Source organism: Apium graveolens, chromosome 10 (genome assembly GCF_009905375.1).
Source record: "Apium graveolens cultivar Ventura chromosome 10, ASM990537v1, whole genome shotgun sequence".
NCBI classification, from domain to species: Eukaryota; Viridiplantae; Streptophyta; class Magnoliopsida; order Apiales; family Apiaceae; genus Apium; species Apium graveolens.
The window spans coordinates 230,944,141-230,965,090 of record NC_133656.1 but is presented as its reverse complement, the minus strand read 5'-3'; the positions used below and the strand labels follow the sequence as shown (position 1 = coordinate 230,965,090).

Here is a 20,950-nt window from a genome sequence, read left to right as displayed (position 1 = left end):
GACAGTTACCAGAGAGATTAGTGTTCAGATATAAAGGAGCTGGGGAAAGAACATGGCCTCTCCACAGGATTCTAGATGAAGGCTACTCTACCTTGATTAGAGTCTATTCAGCTATACAAAAGGATTCTGGCTTTACCAGAACTGCCAAGACTGAAATTCTCAACAAGATAGCCAATATAAGGAAAACTTGGAGGGAGCCCAATGCTTTACCCAGGACTTTACTCATTCAAGAAAGGGAAATGAAAATTCTCAAATCACCTCATTGGTTGATGGAATTTAGAGATGATAAAGGAGTCAGAAGATTTTTCAGACTTGAAGACCAACTCAAGATTGCCAGCAATGAAACTCTCAAAGAAATGCAATCTAAGTTGGATGTCAGTGTTGAAGATGAAGCTGAATTCTTCAGACAACTCCAACTCCAAATTGAGGAAAATGACAAAAGGCTAGGAAAGAAAACCAGGGAACAAAGAAGAAAAAGATGATTTGCTCAGACTAAAGGAGTGTCCTTGGAAACACTGTAAATCTTCAATTATCTCCTAGTACATACACTTTTGCAGCATTTTTAAATTTCTACTTAGTTTTAATTCATATATCTGTTAAGTGTTTTGTTATCATCAAGTTAACCCTGAATTTATGCCTACAATTCTTATAGACATAAATAGGGGGAGATTGTTAGGATTGTATGTGCATTAGTTTGATGATATGTTTAACAAAATACTTAAGTAGAAATTTAGTGTCTGTAGCCTCAACGGATAAGACCACTTTGGCTATCCGTTGATGGTGTAGCTTTACTTAGAAATAAGTCTAGTGTTGTAGCATATTTCAGTCTCTGTATTTAAAATGTAATTCTTGGAAGTTGAGAGAAACTATGAGTCATGTTGACTACTAGATGATATGCAGATAGGAAGGCCAATTGTAAATACTTCATGCCTTGTAATTTTGTATAAGTGAAGTGGTATCAACGGATGACTTAAAGACCTTCAACGGATGAGAAGCTAAGCTTCAACGGATGTCTCTAAAGCTTCAACGGATAAAGTCATCAACGGATAACATCCTTCAACGGATGAGTGCATCAACGGATGAAAGCTTCAACGGATAACATCCTTCAACGGATGAGTGCATCAACGGATGAAAGCTTCAACGGATGTTCTGATGATTAGCCGTTGATAAGGGGTAGTTGTACCTACAAACAGAGGTACATGGGTTGATAGAGACAACTGAGATGTGGTAGCCGAATTTCAGGAACAACAGAAAAAGCAGCCGTTCTTCTCTAGTACAAAGATGCAATAGTCAACAAAGTACTGGAGTGAACAGGAAAAGAAGCAAGTGAAGATCTTATTTTATTACTGTATTTTATATTGTTCTTCACTTGTACACTTGGTAATATATAAACCAAGTAGAAGCTAGTAATTAGATGAGAGATTTTCCAGAGCTGTTTAGAAAAATATTGAGAGAAAATTCATCTAGTTTGTACTAGGATGCAGCTGTGATCAACATTGTTTAATCACAGATTTTCTAAAATACCATCTCTGGTGGAACAACAAATCCACCAGAAAAGTTTTTAAGGTCTGTTGTGTTCTTTACATTTGTGCTTGAATATATATCTGTCTGTATTAGCTTAAAGCAATTCACACACTTGTTCTTCTTGAACACACAACTTTCATAAACTGCTCAAAACTTGAAAAAGTTTTGAGATTTACATTCAACCCCCCTTCTGTAAATCTCATTGTTAGTCCACTAGGAATAACACAGGTCGAAGCTATTTTTTGGTATGAAAATGCTTTTCTCATCCACTTCTTTCACTTTGGTATCAGCGGTGAAAATTATTTGCTGCTCCATCTGGACTGGTCGGTACTTGTCCTTCTCTGTATATTCTTTCACTTGGAAATTTTTAATCATGTACACATTTCCCTCCATAATAAGTCTGGAGATTTTTTCTACAAAAGCAACCGGTACAAATGCGTGCATCCTGCAATTCTGAGACATGTATTTGTACTGATGTGGTTAGATATGAAGAATTTAACATTGTATGTTGGAAAACAAATCGGTTGCAAAATCAAATTACCTTGTTATCCACGAAGAGGTAGTTGATTGTTTTGAAGACAATCCCAGTGGTTGTAACCCCACGCCATTCTCTTATTACAAGTACTCTAATCTTCCAATCGGTTCTTCCCTTATGAACATTTCTCAAAGAATCAAAATCCATGGCTGACATGGTTTCTGTGTGTTTAAGAATTTATGTGGTCTTGCCAATTGTTAAGGGAATAGTCTTTATGCTATGTGATGGTGGTAGGTAAATGAAATTTAATTCTGCTCTTGTTAGTTGGTTTATCTAATTAATTTTGCATCAGCTGTATTTCAATTTGTATTGGTGCAGGTTATATTAGTAATGTTACTTGTCAACTCTATATCTTATAATTAAATAGATGGTGCAGGTTTTATATATTACTAATCATTTCCAGTAGATGATTTTCTTTGCAGTTTTTAATGTAGATATTAAACATCATTTCTACTGTGATGTTGCAGCCATGAATTTGGTAAATATAAGGGATTATAAATTTGCATGTAACATGAAATTGTATATGTTACAGTGTAGGGAATAAAAATTTGAACCAAAGGAACCGTTCTTATATATACAAAATATGGAATGTTGATATTCTTGTGCAATATATGTTTCCTTTCTTCTTTGGTTCATCTTCATTGTACCCTAGCCTAATGGCTGCAACATATATTAATCATGTAAATAAGTATAAGGCATTGGCATAATTTGTTTGTGGTTTTATTAAAAAGATATAGTTCTGTTACCTTTTCAATTTTGATGTTCTTAAAATTTGGTTGTTTATCTTGGTGGTCTTGATTGTATTGTAGTGGTTCGACATTCAACCTTGGTCGGGTACGATTCGTTGAGACCACTGTTGGTGGGCTGAAGTTGTTGCTTGAACCTTGTTTATCAGTCACCTATGAATAGAAATATTGTTAGAGAACATGGTCATGTGAAACAACATTTAAGAATTATGTACTTATATTTGTAAGTTCTGTTTGTTGCAGTTGAACAGGTTGTTTATGTGATGGAGAGTGGTTGTCAGTGATCTCTACTGGTTCTGAGATGTAAGTTACATAGAAGACCTTGGATCCTTCTTTGAGATTTTTGTCAGTTAAATCAATAGTGATATTGTATTTCTTCTTCTCCAGGGTCCTTAAAATGTCAGGAATCACTTTTAAACCTTTTACCTGAGTTTGTAACATTTGTTAGATGAAATATCAAATGTGGAAAACACCATTGATGTTAGTGCAGTTTAGTGTATTACCTCCGTGTGATCTGCATCAACTTCGTATACAATTCTCCCCAAAATTCGAGTTACCTCATCATCTGGCCACACTATTGGGACACATCCAGTAGCATCACTGCATAAAGTGTATAAACGAAACATGTCTCAGACACAATATGATTATGTACAAATCAAAGTTATCATACATAAATTACAATTGGTAGGGACAAATGTCACAACATTTAGGCAAACCTTATGTCCGGATAAGGAACAGATCGGCCACAACAACTATAAACTTCATCAACCAACTTCAGGTCTTTCTCACATTTGAGACAGAATGGTGTATACCAATTCATTTTCTCGTCAAATTTTTTGACAGTAACTTGGCAAATTACTTTCTTCTATAAGACATTGTAACATATAGTATGTGACGAATCGTTGCAGGTTTAAATATAGGGTATAACAATGTAACCTAACCTAATAAAATTGTGGTGATAGTAGTTATTTTTGTCTGCATAGCTTACCAAAACAAAAGACTCGTTCAACTTTATCAACTCGTTCACTTTCATAGTCGGTACCTCTATACAATCATCTTCCTCGTCCATGTCCATTATATAAAATTCAGACTTGGCATATCTGTAATTTATTTCAAGAAATGAGTAATGTAAGTTCAAATTTGTTATTGGTTAAAGCTGACAGCTACTACTTAATTTGGATAATACCTTAGCCTCATTCCACTGACAACAGTATGGTCGACATTTAAGTATATTCTTGTTGCAGGGAAATTTGTGATATAGATTACATCTACGTTGAAAATGATATGTAAGTGAAATGTTTGAACATAAGGCCAATAAATGAGTAAAGTGATATTAATCTTACTTTTCCACTCACTGACTTTTCCACATGCTATTATAATGATCACTGGTCTTTCTTTCATGTTTTCATACTGTTGTAGAAATGAATCACCAAACTGATTGAAGAGTGTAACATTGATTGTGGTCCTACAAATGTATTGATGGGATTCAATTCTTTTGTTTATGCATGAAAATTATCCTAAAAAACCCTTCCACAGGAAACAATGTAATAAGCATACCTTCCATTGGTTATGGTCAGTGCGACATGTGATTTGTCCTCACCATCTTTATTGTAATTGGCTCTAGGATGTACATCCTCTATCACACCAATCATATCTACAAAATTGCATCATATATATGTCTATTAATGAATCTCTAGGTTCATGAAGAAACTATGAGGCCGTTATTAACCAAAAAAAATAACCTGTCAGAAAATGGTTGTCGTCTTTTAAACAGTCGCACTCCTCCAAATCATAGAAATCAAAACTAAACGCGGGAATTTGTAATCCAGGAATCACATCTTTTTGCATTTCCATTTCATTTAAAAAGTAGATATGCTTCTCATTACGAATAGGTCGATTAGTTTCATCTCCATTGTAAGTCTTTACATTGAACATTTCTACAATATAAATCTCTCCTTCCTTCAGAATTGGTTCAAATTTTGGAACTAGGTTTACCGCTATAAAAGCATGTATTTTTGACCCCTATATATGTTCATTTAGAATACATTACTACCAAACTGAGGTTATACTGTCATGAATTATGAAATTGTATTACAATTTAGTGGTACTTACATAGTCATCGCAGAAAATGACATTATAACCTCGAATCTCTCCGGTTTGACGGTTGATTCCTTTCCACAGAGTTTGTGCTCGAACTCTGATTCTCCACTCCTCTTTGGAGTCATTGAGCAACTCCAAGCTGTCAAATTTGTAGAAAGCCATTACTACAGTTCGTACCTTTATTATGACAAAATAAACCTAATGGTCAGCTGTCATTACAAATATTTAATAAAAAACTGCAATTAGAGAAACATCTTAAACTTTCATACCTTGCTCTGTTATTGAATTTGGGAAGATGGCTCTTTCTTAAACCTAAGACCTTTGGTAAAGTAAATGGAAGTAAGATGACATGCAAAATAAGAAACACCTCAATTATTGTACTAACTCAGACATTTGTTATTACTATTTGTTAACTATTTCAGCCCATGTTTAAATAAACCACATTAATATAACTTTAAGTTTTATTTTGGAAAGATAAATTTTTTATGGATATGAGTGATTGACTTATTGTCTTAAAAATGTTATCTTCTTGTGAAATTTAAGACTAAAATTATAAGAAATACATTATTTTGAAATTATGATAGCTCTAGATTTTGTTTGTCATTGCTTAAAATTTTTTATTTACTTTAGGTTTGCAGTTTTACAAAATAATGGGACACTAACTGCTTACATATATGAACCACTGATTAAGTACAAAAGGATTTCCATTACAATAAAATATGCCCAACATTGTCATAACCTATGAACTAAATGTTGAACCCTTGTACTGAATGACTAACATGCTAGTCTGTACAGTACATGAAATTAAGTTATATAACAGGCAAATTATAGAAGATCTCTTTGTATACCACATTCTGAGTAATGTAGGTACTATTACCATCTTCATCATCAATAAAAAGTTTAAGGCCCTGCGATGAAGTTACGCGACTTACAACCACATACAACTGTCCGTGAGTGAACACTCCTCTTGGTAGATATAAGGCAACTTATTCAGTGACTGACCCTGCGCTTTGTTTATAGTCATTACATAGCATACTTGCAAAGACATTTGTTTCCTGCATAGCTTGAAAGGCAGCTTAGTCTCCGTTAGTGCCAATTCCATTATTGGGATGAAATGTTTAGTGCCCTTGTATTGCCCAGCTATGACCTCACACTCAACACAATGTTGTAGACATTTGGTGACCATCATCCTCATGTCGTTACACAGTCCTAGTGTTTGGTTGAGATTTTGCATCAACATGACAATGACACCCACTTTTAATTTTAATTCATGCAGCGGCAATCCAGGAATGTTGATTGAGTTGAGATACTCTGGCGGAAAAGATGCCAACTAGTCACTTTTTGAACCAAGATAATCTTCAGTTGTGTCCACAGACCCGGAATTTTCTCAACAATAATACCGTTAACTTTGGCAAAAGTTACGTTTGTTGGTGTTAATATCGCCCTATCACTTAAATAATCTGCATCCTGGAAGTTGTCTAGGAAATTTGGAAATGCACTTTCAATCATTGCATCAACTGAGTTTGTTGCATTTAGGTGGCAGAATTGTTTAGGTATGGCAATATCATCTTCAACATAATCCCGGTTACTGTGTGCTGCTGGACCAACCTTTCCATCACCAATCTGCAAAACCCCACTGTGCAAAATCTGACAAAGCTTTTACTTCCTCTTCATTTTTTCCTTTGTGAAGTCGCATGTTGTGCAATAGTTTGAACACCTTAGCTATTTTCCATAACTTTGATCTTGTAATTGATGCTGCAACAACTTCACCTCTTGAAGCTCTTGGAATTACAGGTATTATTTGGCGGAGATCACCGCCTAAAACTATGGTAATACCTCCAAATGGCATGTGGAATCTGTTTGGATGTACTGCCTTCATGATATCCCTCAATGAACGGTCAAGACACTCGAATGCGTAACGATATTGCATCGGAGCTTCATCCCAAATGATCAGATTTGTCCTCTTAATTAAATTTGTTATGTCCGATGTATGAGATATAGAACACATGGAATGCTCATCAATGACAATTGGAATTTTGAACCTTGAATGAGTCGTACGTCCTCCAGGCATTAAAGTGGCATCAATTCCTGAAGACGCAACCGGCAAGACAATCTTACACTCTGACCTCAACTTAAAAATCAAAGTTCTCCACAAGAACGTTTTACCACAACCCCCACTGCCATAAACAAAAAAAACACCTCTTTCATTTTTTTCCACTGATTTCATTACCGCACTATAAACTTCCAACTGCTCTTTGTTGTAAGTTGAAAAAAGGTGTTGGAATTCCTTCTTCATTTCAGCAATTTTGTAACTTGTCTCTTCAATAATCAAATTGTTAACATTACAGTCTAGATAAGAATTTGGAGGTTGAGGCATCTGAATGAAGTCTTTCAGCGATTTCCCAATTGTCTTCAATAATGTGTGAATTTCTATTAATAACATGAACATGCATGAAGTTAGTATCTTCTGTTTTGTAGAATAGGTAGAAATAAACATTAACACCATTATATAATGATTAGTAAGGGATTACCTGCAAGAGCATAATATTGTTGTTGTTTCTCATTAAGCATCAAATGTCGATTCCCAGTCAACTTCTGTTGCTTCAACAAAATGTCATCAACCATATATGTCCAATGCTTTTCCCATAAATCACGCAAGTCTGAGACTTTACAGTTAACCATGATGTGGACAAAAAGCTGCCTAATCTGCGGTGGAAACCCACTTTCTGAACACTGACTTAGGACTTGATGCCATTCATTGTCATCGTCCAACATGCCTAACTCCTTACATGCTCCTTGAAATGTTTCAAAGATATGTCCATTTACTGTCCTTAATGACTCGAACGAAGTAGGACCACGCACCTTCGTCAACAGAAGTCTTAAAAACCACAATTCCCCCGCACTGTGATGTGTGTAAGACAACCGACTAATTTTTGTACCACGCTTCCTCGGGTTCCATATATGATCTGCATCATTCCATACATAATGTTGTGGTATCTCATCATATAGGTATTTGTTGGCATTACTATCACTGGCATTAAGAAGAAAGAATGCTTCTAATTGTGTGAGTTTGACCCTCTCCCTTTCTGCAACTTTTGGTAGTGCTTCATTTGCGCGATAGGTACAATATTTATTCCCATCCAAATGAAAAGAAAGGCGTTGCACAATTAAAGACCTGTAATGTATATTGAAACCAAATATGTGGTATGCGGCTTCACATCCACATATGTACCTCCCATCAAAGAAGGATTGAATCTCATCCTCACATTGATCAAATGCCTCTCCGTTGTTGGATTATCTTTTCTTACCTCTGATTTCTACTATAGCTCTATCATGCCCTTTAAGGCAGTACTTAAAGAGATATTTGAGACTACGGGCATGAGCACAAATCTCAACATTAATATGACATTGGTATTTAACCAATAAATCGTGGTTGTAAGGTACAACCCATTGATTATCTAGATTTGCCTTTCCTTTTGAAACGATGATATTTGTCTGCCGCCTTTTATATATTGGAAAACCCGACTGATCAAATGTTTTAGAGTTACAGTACCTGAAAATCAGATATTTTAAGTTGTAACATTAACAAAAAAACAAAACAGTTCCATTATAATTTGCGACCAAGGATTGTGGTGCTAAATCTATTTCAAAATGAACATACTTTTTGGGAAAATGTCGGGTACATTTATGTTGCTTCATGTACGGGGATTTAGGGAATTCTTTACCACATGGTCCATGTACCATGAAAGTATTTACAGCCGCGTAACCAACATGATCTATTTCTGGATCTGGGATTTTTGCTGAAATAAACTTATCAACATTTGCTTGCAAATTAAGCTTTGAAGCAGCATCCAACCATATGAGCATGTGTACATGCGGGAGTCCTCTTTTTTGGAACTCTACAATGTACATAACTGTCGGGACAAATATAAAGTTGTAATGTAATTCTCCAGACAACCAAAAAGAATTAAAGAGTATATATTGAGGTTTAGGAAAGAAGTACCTCCGAGGCAAGTACCAAAGTAGTTTTCCTTCTTAATATCATCAATAAGCTGATCAAGTTTAAGTCTGAAAACACGTGCCATTACATCAGGGGAATTCTGTGGTTGACAATGTGGAAGCAGTTTCATCATTTTGATTACTTCGTCCCATAAAGGATTCATTGTCATTGTGAAAAAAATGTCTGGATGGCCTATATGGCGACAAACTGCTAGTGCGTCTTGAAAGTTCTGCTGCATGTATCTTCGTGATCCTACAAAGCCGGCAGGAAGAATAAAACCTTTACCCGTATTTGCGGAGTCAGAAGTACCCTCATTTAAATTACGTTATATGTTACTATACAACTCAGACCGTAAGGTTGTCTGGTTCGTACGGAACCACCACAAACGGGCTTGCTCAATTGTGGAAAATGCGTCTATAACATACTATTGGTAAAGCCAACCACCCAAACAGGGAGTAAGTCCTACAAATAAAGAAGTATTTACGTAAACAGGATATTAAACAGAGGGAGATGTATTAGAAGTGACAGGAAATTAAATCCTATTACGTACAGAAAATTACCTTCATTAGTGCGAACTTGGAATTTGTAGGAATAATATTCTTTCTGTGAAATCATTTCTCTTTTTTTCTGCGATTTGTTATCAACCTTTCCGAATGGAATTTTCTTGTGAAAACTATCTCCACCATGAGGGAACAATAGAGGGTACTGCAACGCCATCAGCATGGGATGAATGTCACTAATTCTCTCCAAACCTTTAATATGAGAATGTATTATAATATCACGAGAACCATCAGTATCATCTATGTCTCCGACCATTATACCAGCTACCTCATCAGACGGACCTACATGATTCTCACGACCATTTTCGGCTCTACAAACCTTCAGCCTGATTTCCAAATCTTGAACATCATCACTCTCAAAATGATCATGTGCAGTGCGAAATTCTTTCACTAATTCGTTAGTTTCATCCAACATGGCGGATAAACCTTCTACAATTTCAACATCAACTGGATCACCACCATCCACATTTACCCATCTGAGCCGATTACTAATTTCATTTTCTATATCATAAATATATAACTGGCAAAATTTGGGGTCTTCACTATCTGGTAGGATTAAGGAACCAAATAAATGATGGTTCTGTCCATTTAAGCGGTATATATATGGTGCTCCCCTATTATTGATAGAATTATCAACTCGTCCACCAGTTGATGTGAATGCAAAAATACTATTATACAACTGCATTCCATCCTTAAATCTCTGACCTTTTATTTTATCAGTATGCAGCTGCCAAATAAAAGGGGTTGGCGGCTCTTTCGATAGTTTAATCTGACCCTTCGCACAGCACAGAGAAAAAATAGGGGTGCCACGGACTACACTCTTATTAACACGTTCTTCCTTCCACATCCAAGCGTCACAGTAGCTACACTTCACATTTGGAGGGCCTAGCGACGCATACTCCTTCACAACTGCATAATATACATGTAATCTGTTATCATCACATTTCTTTCAAAATATTCTTTAAATGGCCTGAGAATTCTTTTATTGGAGACAGCTTACCTGTGTCAACAGCTGACATATCTTCATACGAAGGAATATGAACATCTTCATCCATCTCTGCCATTAAATACCATTCATTAACTGGGGGATTATTTTCTGATATATGGTTAAGTACTAATTAAAAAGTACTTAAAAGGTAGTTACCTGCCTCCGAATCCCCATCAGACTGATCACTGTGCATTCCTGCAACATAGGAAAACTCTGAAAAACATTACCATGAACGGTAATATATATTTGTATACTGTAAGTGTCTGTTTATAAATATATATATATATATATATATATATATTACTGTAGTAGTCCTTAAAAATTTCTGACCATTGTCATTGTTAATATCATACGGTGGATCCTCACCCTCGTTCTCATTAAAAAGTAATTTACGGGGTGGGCACCCAAGTCGATCTGCAATTTCTTCATTTATTTCAAATATGAAGTCTTCCAAATTCTCTGCAACATTTACGATTAGTACAATAGGCCTATTTTAATGACAGTAGTCTATCCGTTAATTTTAACTACATTTTTTATCTTGGTCAGAGAAAACCTTACTAACATCACTGTCAAAGTCTGATAAATGGTCAACCTCTGGAGATATACATAAACCAAGAATAAAAGTTAGCCACTTTTACTACACAATTATGTACAATATAATGCAGCAACTGTAGTTACTAGTTGGATCATGTTCCAGTTCAATAGCCTTCTTTCCTTTATCCACAAATGTACTAACATTACTTGTGTCGTGAACAGAGGTGTCAGAACGTGTTGTGTTCACAACTGCAATAAATTTAGATTTAAATTCATTAATAAATTGAATGATAACATATATCATAAATGAATGTGAGAGCAACACACTCACAAATGTTATTCGTTGGTAATGTCGGTGTGCAATCATCACCCACTGCTCTATGCTCAACATTTTTCGGTGTGCATATGTACGGGATTGTAACATTTCTAATAGCTGTGTAAAAACTACGTTGTTAGTGGGAAAGCACCAAATTTATAATCTACCAAACATGAAGCACTGTGAAGAAACATTTGTTACCATTTTTCAACGAATCCAATTTAGGTGCAGTTTGTCTTTTTTTGCTGACTTTAAAGGTCTGTGATAATAGAGTGAAATTGTCAATGACATATTTTCTCACACTTGACTTTGTATTTCGTGCAAATGGTTTAACTGACTTGGTCGGGCACACCTTATTTGCAACTATAAACATAATTAAAATTATATTATCTTAAGCTGTAGCCTAAAATAGGTTATGTTTGAAAGTAGGAATTCAGAAATACCGATTGGTGTGTAAGGTTTTGTTTGACATATGTTATGTGGCGGCAATGTGTTCTGCGGTGGCATATTTTCTTTCAGCATTTGAACAGTCTTCCCTGCACGTAATTATAAACATAAAAAATTAGAACTGAACAATGAATTTACAGCAACATGATTACGCGAATACGTAAGATTCCACTTATAGGGTATTAACTCAGCGTGCTTCCTAGCAAAATGTGACGTTACTCGATAGCATGTATCAATCCTCGCATCTGATTTTTCTGCCAAGGGAATCCTCCCATAAATCTTCAATTTGTCTGATAATGGGGATAATGGTGTAGTAGGATTGGGGATTCGAAACAGTTGCAGAAGTCTCTCTATAATTTATATAATAATGTTAAGAGTGAAATGTCCGTATTTGTCATACTTCAGCATGTAATATATCATACAATTTGAGTTATTACCAGCAGGTGTATTTGGAGACAATTGTGTAGACTGCAATTTTTGCATTTGAGGAAGATCATAACCACCAATATGTTTACGCTTTTTGGTCGCCAATTATCTGTGTGATTTTGCGTCTTATTTCAACGTGATGCCTACAAAAGCACAGAAATAACATTAAGAAGATTCATATAACATATGGGTAAAAACAGACATATGCTATGTAAAACATACTATTATCCGGTCCTCTTAACGTGTCATGGTCTGATCCATGCGGTTGGGGGGGCTGATCTGCTCATATATAGGCTGTTGAAATTAGTATATTCGAAATGAAAGCCTATGAACATATTAAATTTTTGAGACATCATAAACACTTGCACTGATCAATCATGTTCCGTATTGACGTAATATCCTTTGGAGGGTGTGAATACTCTTTTGTCAATATTGTTTCGTAACTAACTACATATCCAAAAGTGAACGAAACTTATATTATGACCTTGAACACAATAAGAACGTTTTATTGTGTAATGTATAACAATGTGACATGATACTTACACACTCGATGTAGAATGTTGGGCAATTCACGTTTTCTGTTAGTACCGTTATCCATTACAGTTGTCAATTGGTAAACATTTATTGCCTAACAAATCTGCTGATATAATTGTAATAAAAGGAATGAGAAATAATTGGAATAAAAAAAATTCAGAAAAAACAACCAAAGTCAAGCAATTAAAACCATAATATCAGTAAGAGGGGTTGCACAATAAAGGCAATTAAGACTATCAAAGCATTTAATAGAATTATCAGTAGAGTAAACTAATAAACAGAAAGGGGGAATTTATTGTGTCTGAAAAAATATAGTTTCAGATTGCATTTATGATGTCTGAACATAAATATGAAACCCACAACATGATTAATGGCCATTTATATCTACTCCAATCATTTATCAGTTATCATACCAAACCATTATTCACACTAATACACAAGCACAACAGAGAAACATATGGAATTGAACAAAGAAGAAAAGGTGGAAAGCATACCTAAAAAAGAAGTGGCAAGCGGAGTCTCATGGAGGTGAGGTGTTGAAGAGAAGCCAATTAAGTGAATTCAAATTTCAAATTTGAATAGAAAACTGCTACTGTCTATCTATTATACATATCTACTATATATATACATACATATATATCGATAACTGTGTGCAACTTTTTGGGTTTAAGAAGAAACCGGGTACAATAGTGGCTACCAACACGCTAATATCCTTGAGAGATACAACAACTCAGAAGAACAACCGGTTGACAGTATTATTATACGTAGTTACCTGGCTTAGTCGGTGACAAAACTTTTGTATTGACATAGGGGCATGGACTATTCAGCAGTGAAGAAGCATGTAGTTTGCAGCAAAGCCGTATCATCAGCTGGTATTACGGGATTTTAATGAAGGGTATTAGGGTAAAATTAAGTACCATTAGCCTTCAGGCTTTATATATTAAAGGGATGAGATATCTGAGTTGGGTATTTGGGGAACATTTGGATGAAGAGTATGTCAACGAAATAGAGAGAATGAAGGGCATGTGTATGTGAATGAAATAAAAATTTAAGGGGAATAAGAATGGAGGTATGTGAATAAAATGAAAATTTAATGACAGATTTGATTTACCCACAATGAGGAAATGGGATTCACATTTCACGTTACTAATTTTGTTAATTCAAAAACTAATTCTCATTAATTGGACACACTAATCATGGCCCCCTAATTTTATACAAATACAACATACATATTTTTCAATTTCATATCCCAAATTTTTATTTTGAGATACTCAATGAAATATCCAAAACAATATATTTTTGTTTTGAAATACCCATTTATGAATGTGATAATCAATATAATATATTTTTACCATATCAATTTGTTATTTGAATATTTAGTGCAAATGAAATATCTATGTGTTAATTGGGTATCCGATAAAGGACAAAACTATTTCTCCTTTATTAACTAATTCTAAGTAAGCTTATAAAAATAACCAGAGAGATAACTCGAGAGAATGAGAGAGGTTCACACAGAAAGAAAGGAGATGAGAGATACAAAATTTTCATTTCTTAATTTCTTAAATGATCCAATTTACACAATAGAGTTTTTATATAAAGGAAGAAGCTAACAGATTTTCCCGCTCCTTTCATTAATAGCCAATCATCAATCAATCAACTGTTTAACTATTAAACTAATATGTTTATTTATTATTTTTACTCGTATAACATTGCTCCTTGCTCCTTCAAGACTTGTCCTCAAGTCAATTAAACTATAAAGGGAAACTCAAGATATTGCTTAACAAAAGAATCTGCACGTTCCCAAGTAGCTTCAGAATCAGGAAGATCCTCCCAATGAACTAGAAATTGAATTTGTACTGTATTGTTGACCTTCTGAACTCTCCTTTCCAGGATAGCTAAAGGCACTTTAGCCACTTCAGATGTCCTCATAGAAGTAGGAACTGTAACGGTTAAAGGAACCTGACCACGAAATGCTTTTAATTGAAAAATATGAAAAACATCATGGATTGTGGCAGAACTAGGAAGCCTGAGCTTATATGCCACCTTCCCCACCACAACAATTACTTGAAAAGGACCATAAAAACTGACAGAAAGTTTATGATTGCCTCTCTGATGTATTGAATGTTGTCGATAAGGCTGAAGTTTTAACCAAACCCATTCATCAACTGCAAAACTTCTATCAGATCTATGCTTATTAGCATAAACTTTCATCCTCTGTTGAGCCTTCTGTAAGTTACTTTTAAAATCAGCCATAATTTGCTCCCTTCTTTGCAAACTCCTATCAACCTCTGCATTAATCACTTAACCAGCTAAGTAAGGAAAATGCAATGGAGGAGGTTGACCATACACCACTTCATAAGGTGTGATTTGAGAAGAAGTATGAAAATGAGTATTATACCACCATTCCGATAATGGTAAATAAGAACACCAGGTCTTTTCATTAGAACTGCACATACACCTCGAATAATTCTCTAAGCATCTATTCACCACTTCTGTTTGACCATCTATAGCTGGGTGGTATGCTGAGGATAGTAAAAGATCAGTACCATGAATAGAAAACAATGACTGCCCGAAGGTACTGAGGTAGACACTATCTCTGTCACCGACTATAGACTTAGGCCAGGCATGTAATTTGAATACGTTGTCCAAATAAGCTTGGGCTACCTCAACAACAGTAAATGGATGAGCTAAAGCTATAAAGTGAGCATATTTGCTCAACCTATCCACTACAACAAATAATATATAACTAATTTGCCTCCAGATTTGGGTAAACCAGTTATAAAGTCCATAGAAATGTCAGTCCATACCTTATCAGGAATAGGTAATGGCTGTAACAAACCAGGGTAAGCCGCCGGATCACTTTTATTTCGTTGACTCTCACCTATTTTTGAACATGATTAGACATTCCTTTCCAATAAAATAACTGTTTGATTCTTTTCAGTGTTAAATCTCTTCCAGAATGCCCTCCCTCTGGAGTTGCATGGTGCCAAAGTAGAATTTGCTTCTTTAAGTCAGATTGATTACCGATCATTATCATATTCCCTTTTTTTAACAAACCATTTTCAAAAGAATAAGAGTTTCCAACCTGATTGTGCTGAACTTTCAATAAAATTTCTTGAGCAACAACATCATCAGCATAACTGGATGCAATCAAATCATGTAAATTGGAAGAGATAACAGATATTTCCAAACATAAAATCTCAGAACCTTGTGCCCTTGACAAAGCATCGGCTGCAATATTTTCTTTACCACTTTTATACTATATCTCATAGTCAAAACCAAGCACTTTTGATAACCAAAATTGTTGAAAGAGAGTTGATACTTTCTATTGTAACAACCACTTCAGGCTCTTCTGATCAGTCTTAATATTAAAGTGACTACCTGACAAATATTGCTCCCATTTCTGAACTGCAAAGACAATAGCCAGTAACTCTTTTTCATAAAGAGTTACTAATAAACGCTAAAGGATGACCTTGTTGCATCAATACAACTCCAATACCCCTATTAGAAGCATCTGTTTCCACAATAAATGGCAAATCAAAATTAGGCACAACTAATATAGGTGTAGTAGTTAAAGCCACTTTCAATTCTTCAAAAGCTTTATGAGCATGTTTTGTCCATTCAAATGCTCCTTTTTTTTAACAACTCTGTAAGAGGTTTTCTAATTAAAGTATATCACTTAACAAATTTCCTATAGTACCCATCCAAGCCTAAAAATCCCCTCAATTCTTTAACAAAACTTGGTACTTGCCAACTGTTAACAACTGTACTTTATTTGGATCAGTCTCCACACCTTGTGTTGATATAAAATGGCCCAAATACTCAGTCTTCTGGACAACAAATGCACATTTACTAGATTCACAAACATATTATTATATTTCATTAGTTAAAAAACTGCAGCTAAATAAATCAAATGATCCTCAGAATTCTTACTATAAACCAGCACATCATCAAAAAATACCAAGACACACTTTCTTAGTAATGGCGTAAAAACAGCATTCATCCAAGACCGGAAAGAAGCAGGAGCATTAGTCAAGCCAAAAAGCATGACTAAAAATTCATAATGTCCTGTATGTGTCTTGAAAGCAGTCTTAAAAATATCATCAGGGTGCAATCTTAGTTGATGATAACCTGATCTCAAGTCCAGTTTACTGAATACTTTAGCACCAGCCAACTCATCAATGAGATCATCAATTACCGGTATTGGGAACTTGTCCTTTACAGTTTTTCTATTTAGTTCCCTGTAATCTATACACAGCCTCCAAGTTCCATCTTTCTTACCAACCAAAACTACAAGAGAAGCAAATGGAGATGAGCTATCTTGCATAATACCCCTTTCCAACATTTCCTGTACTAATTGTTCTATTATATCTCTTTGCTTCAATGGGTACATGTATGGTCTGATATTTACAGACCCTTATCCTGGTGCAAGTGGAATCTTATGATCAAAAGTCCCTCTGCTAGGTTGCAAATCCCTTGGTTCTTCAAAAACTGCAGCAAATTATTCCTTTAGTTGTTGTAACTCTGTTGGTTCTGGTTTTAAAAGTGGTAAAGAATCACATCAAGATACTTCTTTACTAGCCAATATCAATGAAGATATTTTTCTTACTTGGACCAAACAGCAGTGAGCAACATTTTCTATTAATTTGCTAGGTGGTTGACCTTCCAACACCTTAATCTTCTTTTATGGTATTCCCTTCAGTGAAATCTGCTCATCATCCAAGATAAAATTCATTTTTAGTTTCTTAAAGTCCCAATACACTGGACCAATGGTAGACAACAACTATATCCCAAGTACCATATCACAACTACCTAACATCACCTCAGCATTGAATTTCCTACCATTCATAACCCAACTGAAATCCTCACACACATGTTTGCAGATAATATGGTTCCCATCTGCTACTGTAACTGCTTATGCTGATACTTCCTTCACCGTACATCCCATCTTCTTAGCAAATTCTAAATCCAGAAAGTTGTGAGTACTACCAGAATCTACTAAAATGTGGACTGAATTATTTCTTACCAAGCCCTTTAATCTCATGGTGATTTCCAGCTAGAGCATTTACTGAAATACAAGGTCCCGTTTCATTCTCCAACATAAAATACACCTCTTCTTCACATTGCTCATCCATACCATCATCATCACCAGGTACTTCTACTATAAAAGGATGAGGCTCCCTGAATTTACATTTATGTCCTATCTCATACGCCTGGTCGCAAAAATAGCATAGTCCTTTTGCTATTTTCTCAGCCCTAACATCTGCAGGAATGTCTCTAGAATTCCTAACATTGGCAGTCCATTTTCCCACCATATTATTCACTATAGTTTTAGCAGGTGTTGGAATTGGCAGTAAGGGTGGTAAGTTGTTAGCCAACATTGTTACAGACTGTAATGGTTTATGCTGATTGTATGGTGATAGATTGTTAAACTTTTAAGGTTTACTAGTGATAATTAATGACTCTTTCTTCAATCTTGCATACTCAATTGCTTCTGCAATAGTTCCTGGTTTGAATGCCCTAACAAATGGCTTAATAGCAGGTTTCAAACCACCAACAAAACTATCTAAAATGTAAGAATCAGGAAAGACATGATTATACTACAACATCAAAGATCTTATACCTTCAAATTCATTTATATAATCTTCTAATTGACCTACTTGATGTAACTTGTTAAAATTTTCCACAACTTTTCCATTCCCATCATCTTTAAACCTTGCTACCAGATCTATAATGAAGTCATCCCACTCTACATTTCTCCTATTAGCCAAATAACTGGTAACCCATGTTTCAGCCTTACCCAACATGTGTAAATAGGCTAAATCTAGCTTTTGTTCCCCAATGATTTTATACAATTCGAAGTATCTATTACATTTCTTGATCCAAAACCTAGCATTGCTACCATCAAATTTAAGAAAATCGACTTTAGGAGTAAACTTCAATGATCTGCTGTTACCTGAATTAAGAATCAGTGTTGAATCATAATTTCTTGGGATTTTTATTCCAGTTCTTTGAGATGAGTTTGCTCCTTGTAATTGCGCCTTCATTTCCTCGATTATACGCATCAGTTTGATCATCGTTTCTTCAACTTGCTTGTTCTGTAATTCCTGTTTTTGATTAAATGTTTCCAACTTTTGATCTATAGTCTTGATATGTTCTTTCATGGCTGATGATTTTCTGGTCATAGCCAATTATATATCACCAAGTTACATGATAAAAAGACAAACAAATAAGACAAATATATTTCTTAGTCTAATTACATGCTTCTTCATTTCTCTATCCAGCATCTTCAAATATCTTCAGTTTAGCATGGAAATGGAAATGCTTCTTTGTTCTCTAAAACCTGTAAATAGGCTGCCACATTCCATTTGCATATAATCAACGCATGTGACTATCAAGTCACTATCAACTGCTTTTGAATTTGATCATCCGTTAAAACTCTGTGGGATCATCCGTTCAAACTTTAGTTGATCATCTGTTGAGAGTCTGGTTGATCATCTATTGAAACTCTAGTTGATCATCCGTTGAAATCTTGTGGAACATCCGTTGAGATCATCTTCATAGTAGTTAACTCTATTTCACTTATACAAGATTACAAGGCATCTAATATTTACAGTTAGCCAACCTATCTTGCATATCAATTTAGTCGTCAACATGATTTCAAACATTCTACAACATCTATTTCTCTAAGGCATTATAATATACAAAAATGTGCTACTAAACTTATTAATACATAAGTTACCCTTTTAACGAATGTTAAAGTGATCATCTGTTGAAAGCTATAAATTCACTAAATTAAATCTACTAAGGTGTTTTGTTTAACTTATCATCAAGTACACAACATATTCCTAACAGAGAGAGCTGGCCCAAGCATTACCTTTGGAGATGACAGCAAAGGATATACTATGGGATATGGCTTGATTTTAAGAGAAAATGTCATCATTGAAGAACTTGCTATAGTTGATGGATTCAAACATAATCTTTTGAGTATGATGGGAGAACTTAGTTATTTTCTGTTAAAGTACGAGAAGAGGTGCGCGGGGTATACAGCTCAACAGCTCAGGGGATTGGCGAAGCTCAAAGTTTAATTGTTAAATTAAATAAATTATTTAATGGACTTTAATATAATTTATTTAATAAACTTAAAATGATTTATCTTATAAACTTTAAATTAGTTTATTTTATAAATCTAAATTAGTTTATTTATATAAGTTATATTTCAGTTTATTATATAAATTAAATTAATTACAATTTAAAACAAAACAAAAAGAGAAAAAGAAAACAAAACAAAAAGAAAACAAAAAGAAAAAGAAAACAAAAAAAATGAAAAAAAAAAGGAAATCATAAGATAAAAGGTAACCTTGTGTGACATTTGTCGCCACACAGGTTATAAGGTTTTGTTTTGTTTTTTGTTACGTACATGAACATGTACTTGGAGTAAACCTGTCGCCACAGGAAACAACAAGCCTCCCCTCCTTGTCGCCATATAAAATAAACAAGCAAGTGTGCCTCCCTGTCACCACAGAGACTCCTGTCGTCACAAAAGGTTTGGTCGCCACAGAAGGTACTCAACCTCAGCCACACAATTTTGTTGTGTATAAAGACTACACTTTGCAGCAGATCTGAGGTAGTTCTGTTTATTTTCTTCTCCAAAAAAAGGAGAGCTGATAAAACAAGAAGCGGAGATTTACATAGAAGCTCTGTCACCTTGTATATCCGTTAATTTCTCACCGGAGTAACGTTATAATGCCCGATTTAACTCTTATATATTCATAGGGGCATTATAATCGTTACCCGGTAATTAAATCTTAGTACAAACAAAAGCTAGATCATTGTATAGGATTTGATTTGTAAATTTTTTTAGTAGCTAGGAACTTTGTTGTTCTTAGATTGTAATCGGTTAATTTATTTACTGGAGTGTAGCAACACCCTCGAGGATTTATATACGAATATATATTTCCCCGAATATATTGTGTTCCTCATTTTTATCATTCCAAACACTATTCCTCTCAAGAACACGAAACCACTAACCGAGCACTAAATATTTTATCCGCTAAAGATTCAAAAGAATTTTTAATTTAGTGATTATCGTATTCAACCCCCCCTTCTACGATAATTTGGGACCTAACAATTGGTATCAGAGCAGACTGATTGATATACAAATCAGGATCCTTAAAAATAATTTATTTTATTAATTTTTCATTTACATAAATTTATTTTGTAAATTTGATTTAGAAAAT

At 34.7% G+C, this 20,950-nt stretch overlaps 3 protein-coding genes across 13 annotated transcripts; all 3 read right to left on the bottom strand.

The window, feature by feature from the left end:
- Positions 1 to 1,684: 1,684 nt before the first annotated feature.
- Positions 1,685 to 10,239, bottom strand: LOC141692453 (uncharacterized). 2 transcript variants are annotated; one of them, XM_074497299.1, is made up of 10 exons: positions 10,171 to 10,239; positions 5,175 to 5,224; positions 4,918 to 5,082; positions 4,548 to 4,827; positions 4,363 to 4,459; positions 4,149 to 4,270; positions 3,992 to 4,073; positions 3,794 to 3,905; positions 3,309 to 3,405; positions 3,197 to 3,231 (listed from the first exon to the last, which is right to left on the bottom strand). In XM_074497299.1, the coding sequence occupies exons 3-9, from the start codon at positions 5,065 to 5,067 to the stop codon at positions 3,403 to 3,405; spliced, it is 846 nt and encodes a 281-aa protein (XP_074353400.1). In that variant the 5' UTR covers positions 5,068 to 5,082; positions 5,175 to 5,224; positions 10,171 to 10,239; the 3' UTR covers positions 3,197 to 3,231; positions 3,309 to 3,402. The 2 variants fall into 2 exon arrangements, with proteins under 2 accessions (XP_074353401.1, XP_074353400.1); XM_074497300.1 differs by lacking the exons at positions 3,794 to 3,905; positions 3,992 to 4,073; positions 4,149 to 4,270 and adding exons at positions 1,685 to 1,977; positions 2,066 to 2,719 and having other exon boundaries at positions 2,806 to 3,231.
- On the bottom strand, positions 5,542 to 13,739 carry LOC141692451 (uncharacterized). 10 transcript variants are annotated; one of them, XR_012562824.1, is made up of 13 exons: positions 13,205 to 13,739; positions 12,399 to 12,455; positions 12,188 to 12,319; positions 11,927 to 12,100; positions 11,747 to 11,839; positions 10,610 to 10,648; positions 10,466 to 10,522; positions 9,466 to 10,374; positions 9,256 to 9,367; positions 8,909 to 9,157; positions 8,567 to 8,819; positions 7,437 to 8,458; positions 5,543 to 7,335 (listed from the first exon to the last, which is right to left on the bottom strand). XR_012562824.1 is itself a non-coding variant. In XM_074497298.1 (9 exons), exons 3-9 carry the CDS (start codon positions 12,231 to 12,233, stop codon positions 9,330 to 9,332), a joined length of 1,356 nt encoding a protein of 451 aa, XP_074353399.1. In that variant the 5' UTR covers positions 12,234 to 12,319; positions 12,399 to 12,455; positions 13,205 to 13,739; the 3' UTR covers positions 8,828 to 9,329. The 10 variants fall into 10 exon arrangements, 1 of the variants encoding a protein (XP_074353399.1); XR_012562825.1 differs by having other exon boundaries at positions 5,542 to 7,335; positions 8,909 to 9,367; positions 11,927 to 12,004; XR_012562819.1 differs by having other exon boundaries at positions 5,544 to 7,335; positions 8,909 to 9,367.
- LOC141691974 (uncharacterized) lies at positions 5,645 to 9,143 on the bottom strand. The gene is made up of 9 exons (XM_074496722.1): positions 8,909 to 9,143; positions 8,567 to 8,819; positions 8,214 to 8,458; positions 7,437 to 8,117; positions 6,623 to 7,335; positions 6,306 to 6,528; positions 5,942 to 6,216; positions 5,754 to 5,813; positions 5,645 to 5,692 (listed from the first exon to the last, which is right to left on the bottom strand). Exons 1-9 carry the CDS (start codon positions 9,141 to 9,143, stop codon positions 5,645 to 5,647), a joined length of 2,733 nt encoding a protein of 910 aa, XP_074352823.1.
- Positions 13,740 to 20,950: the final 7,211 nt, after the last annotated feature.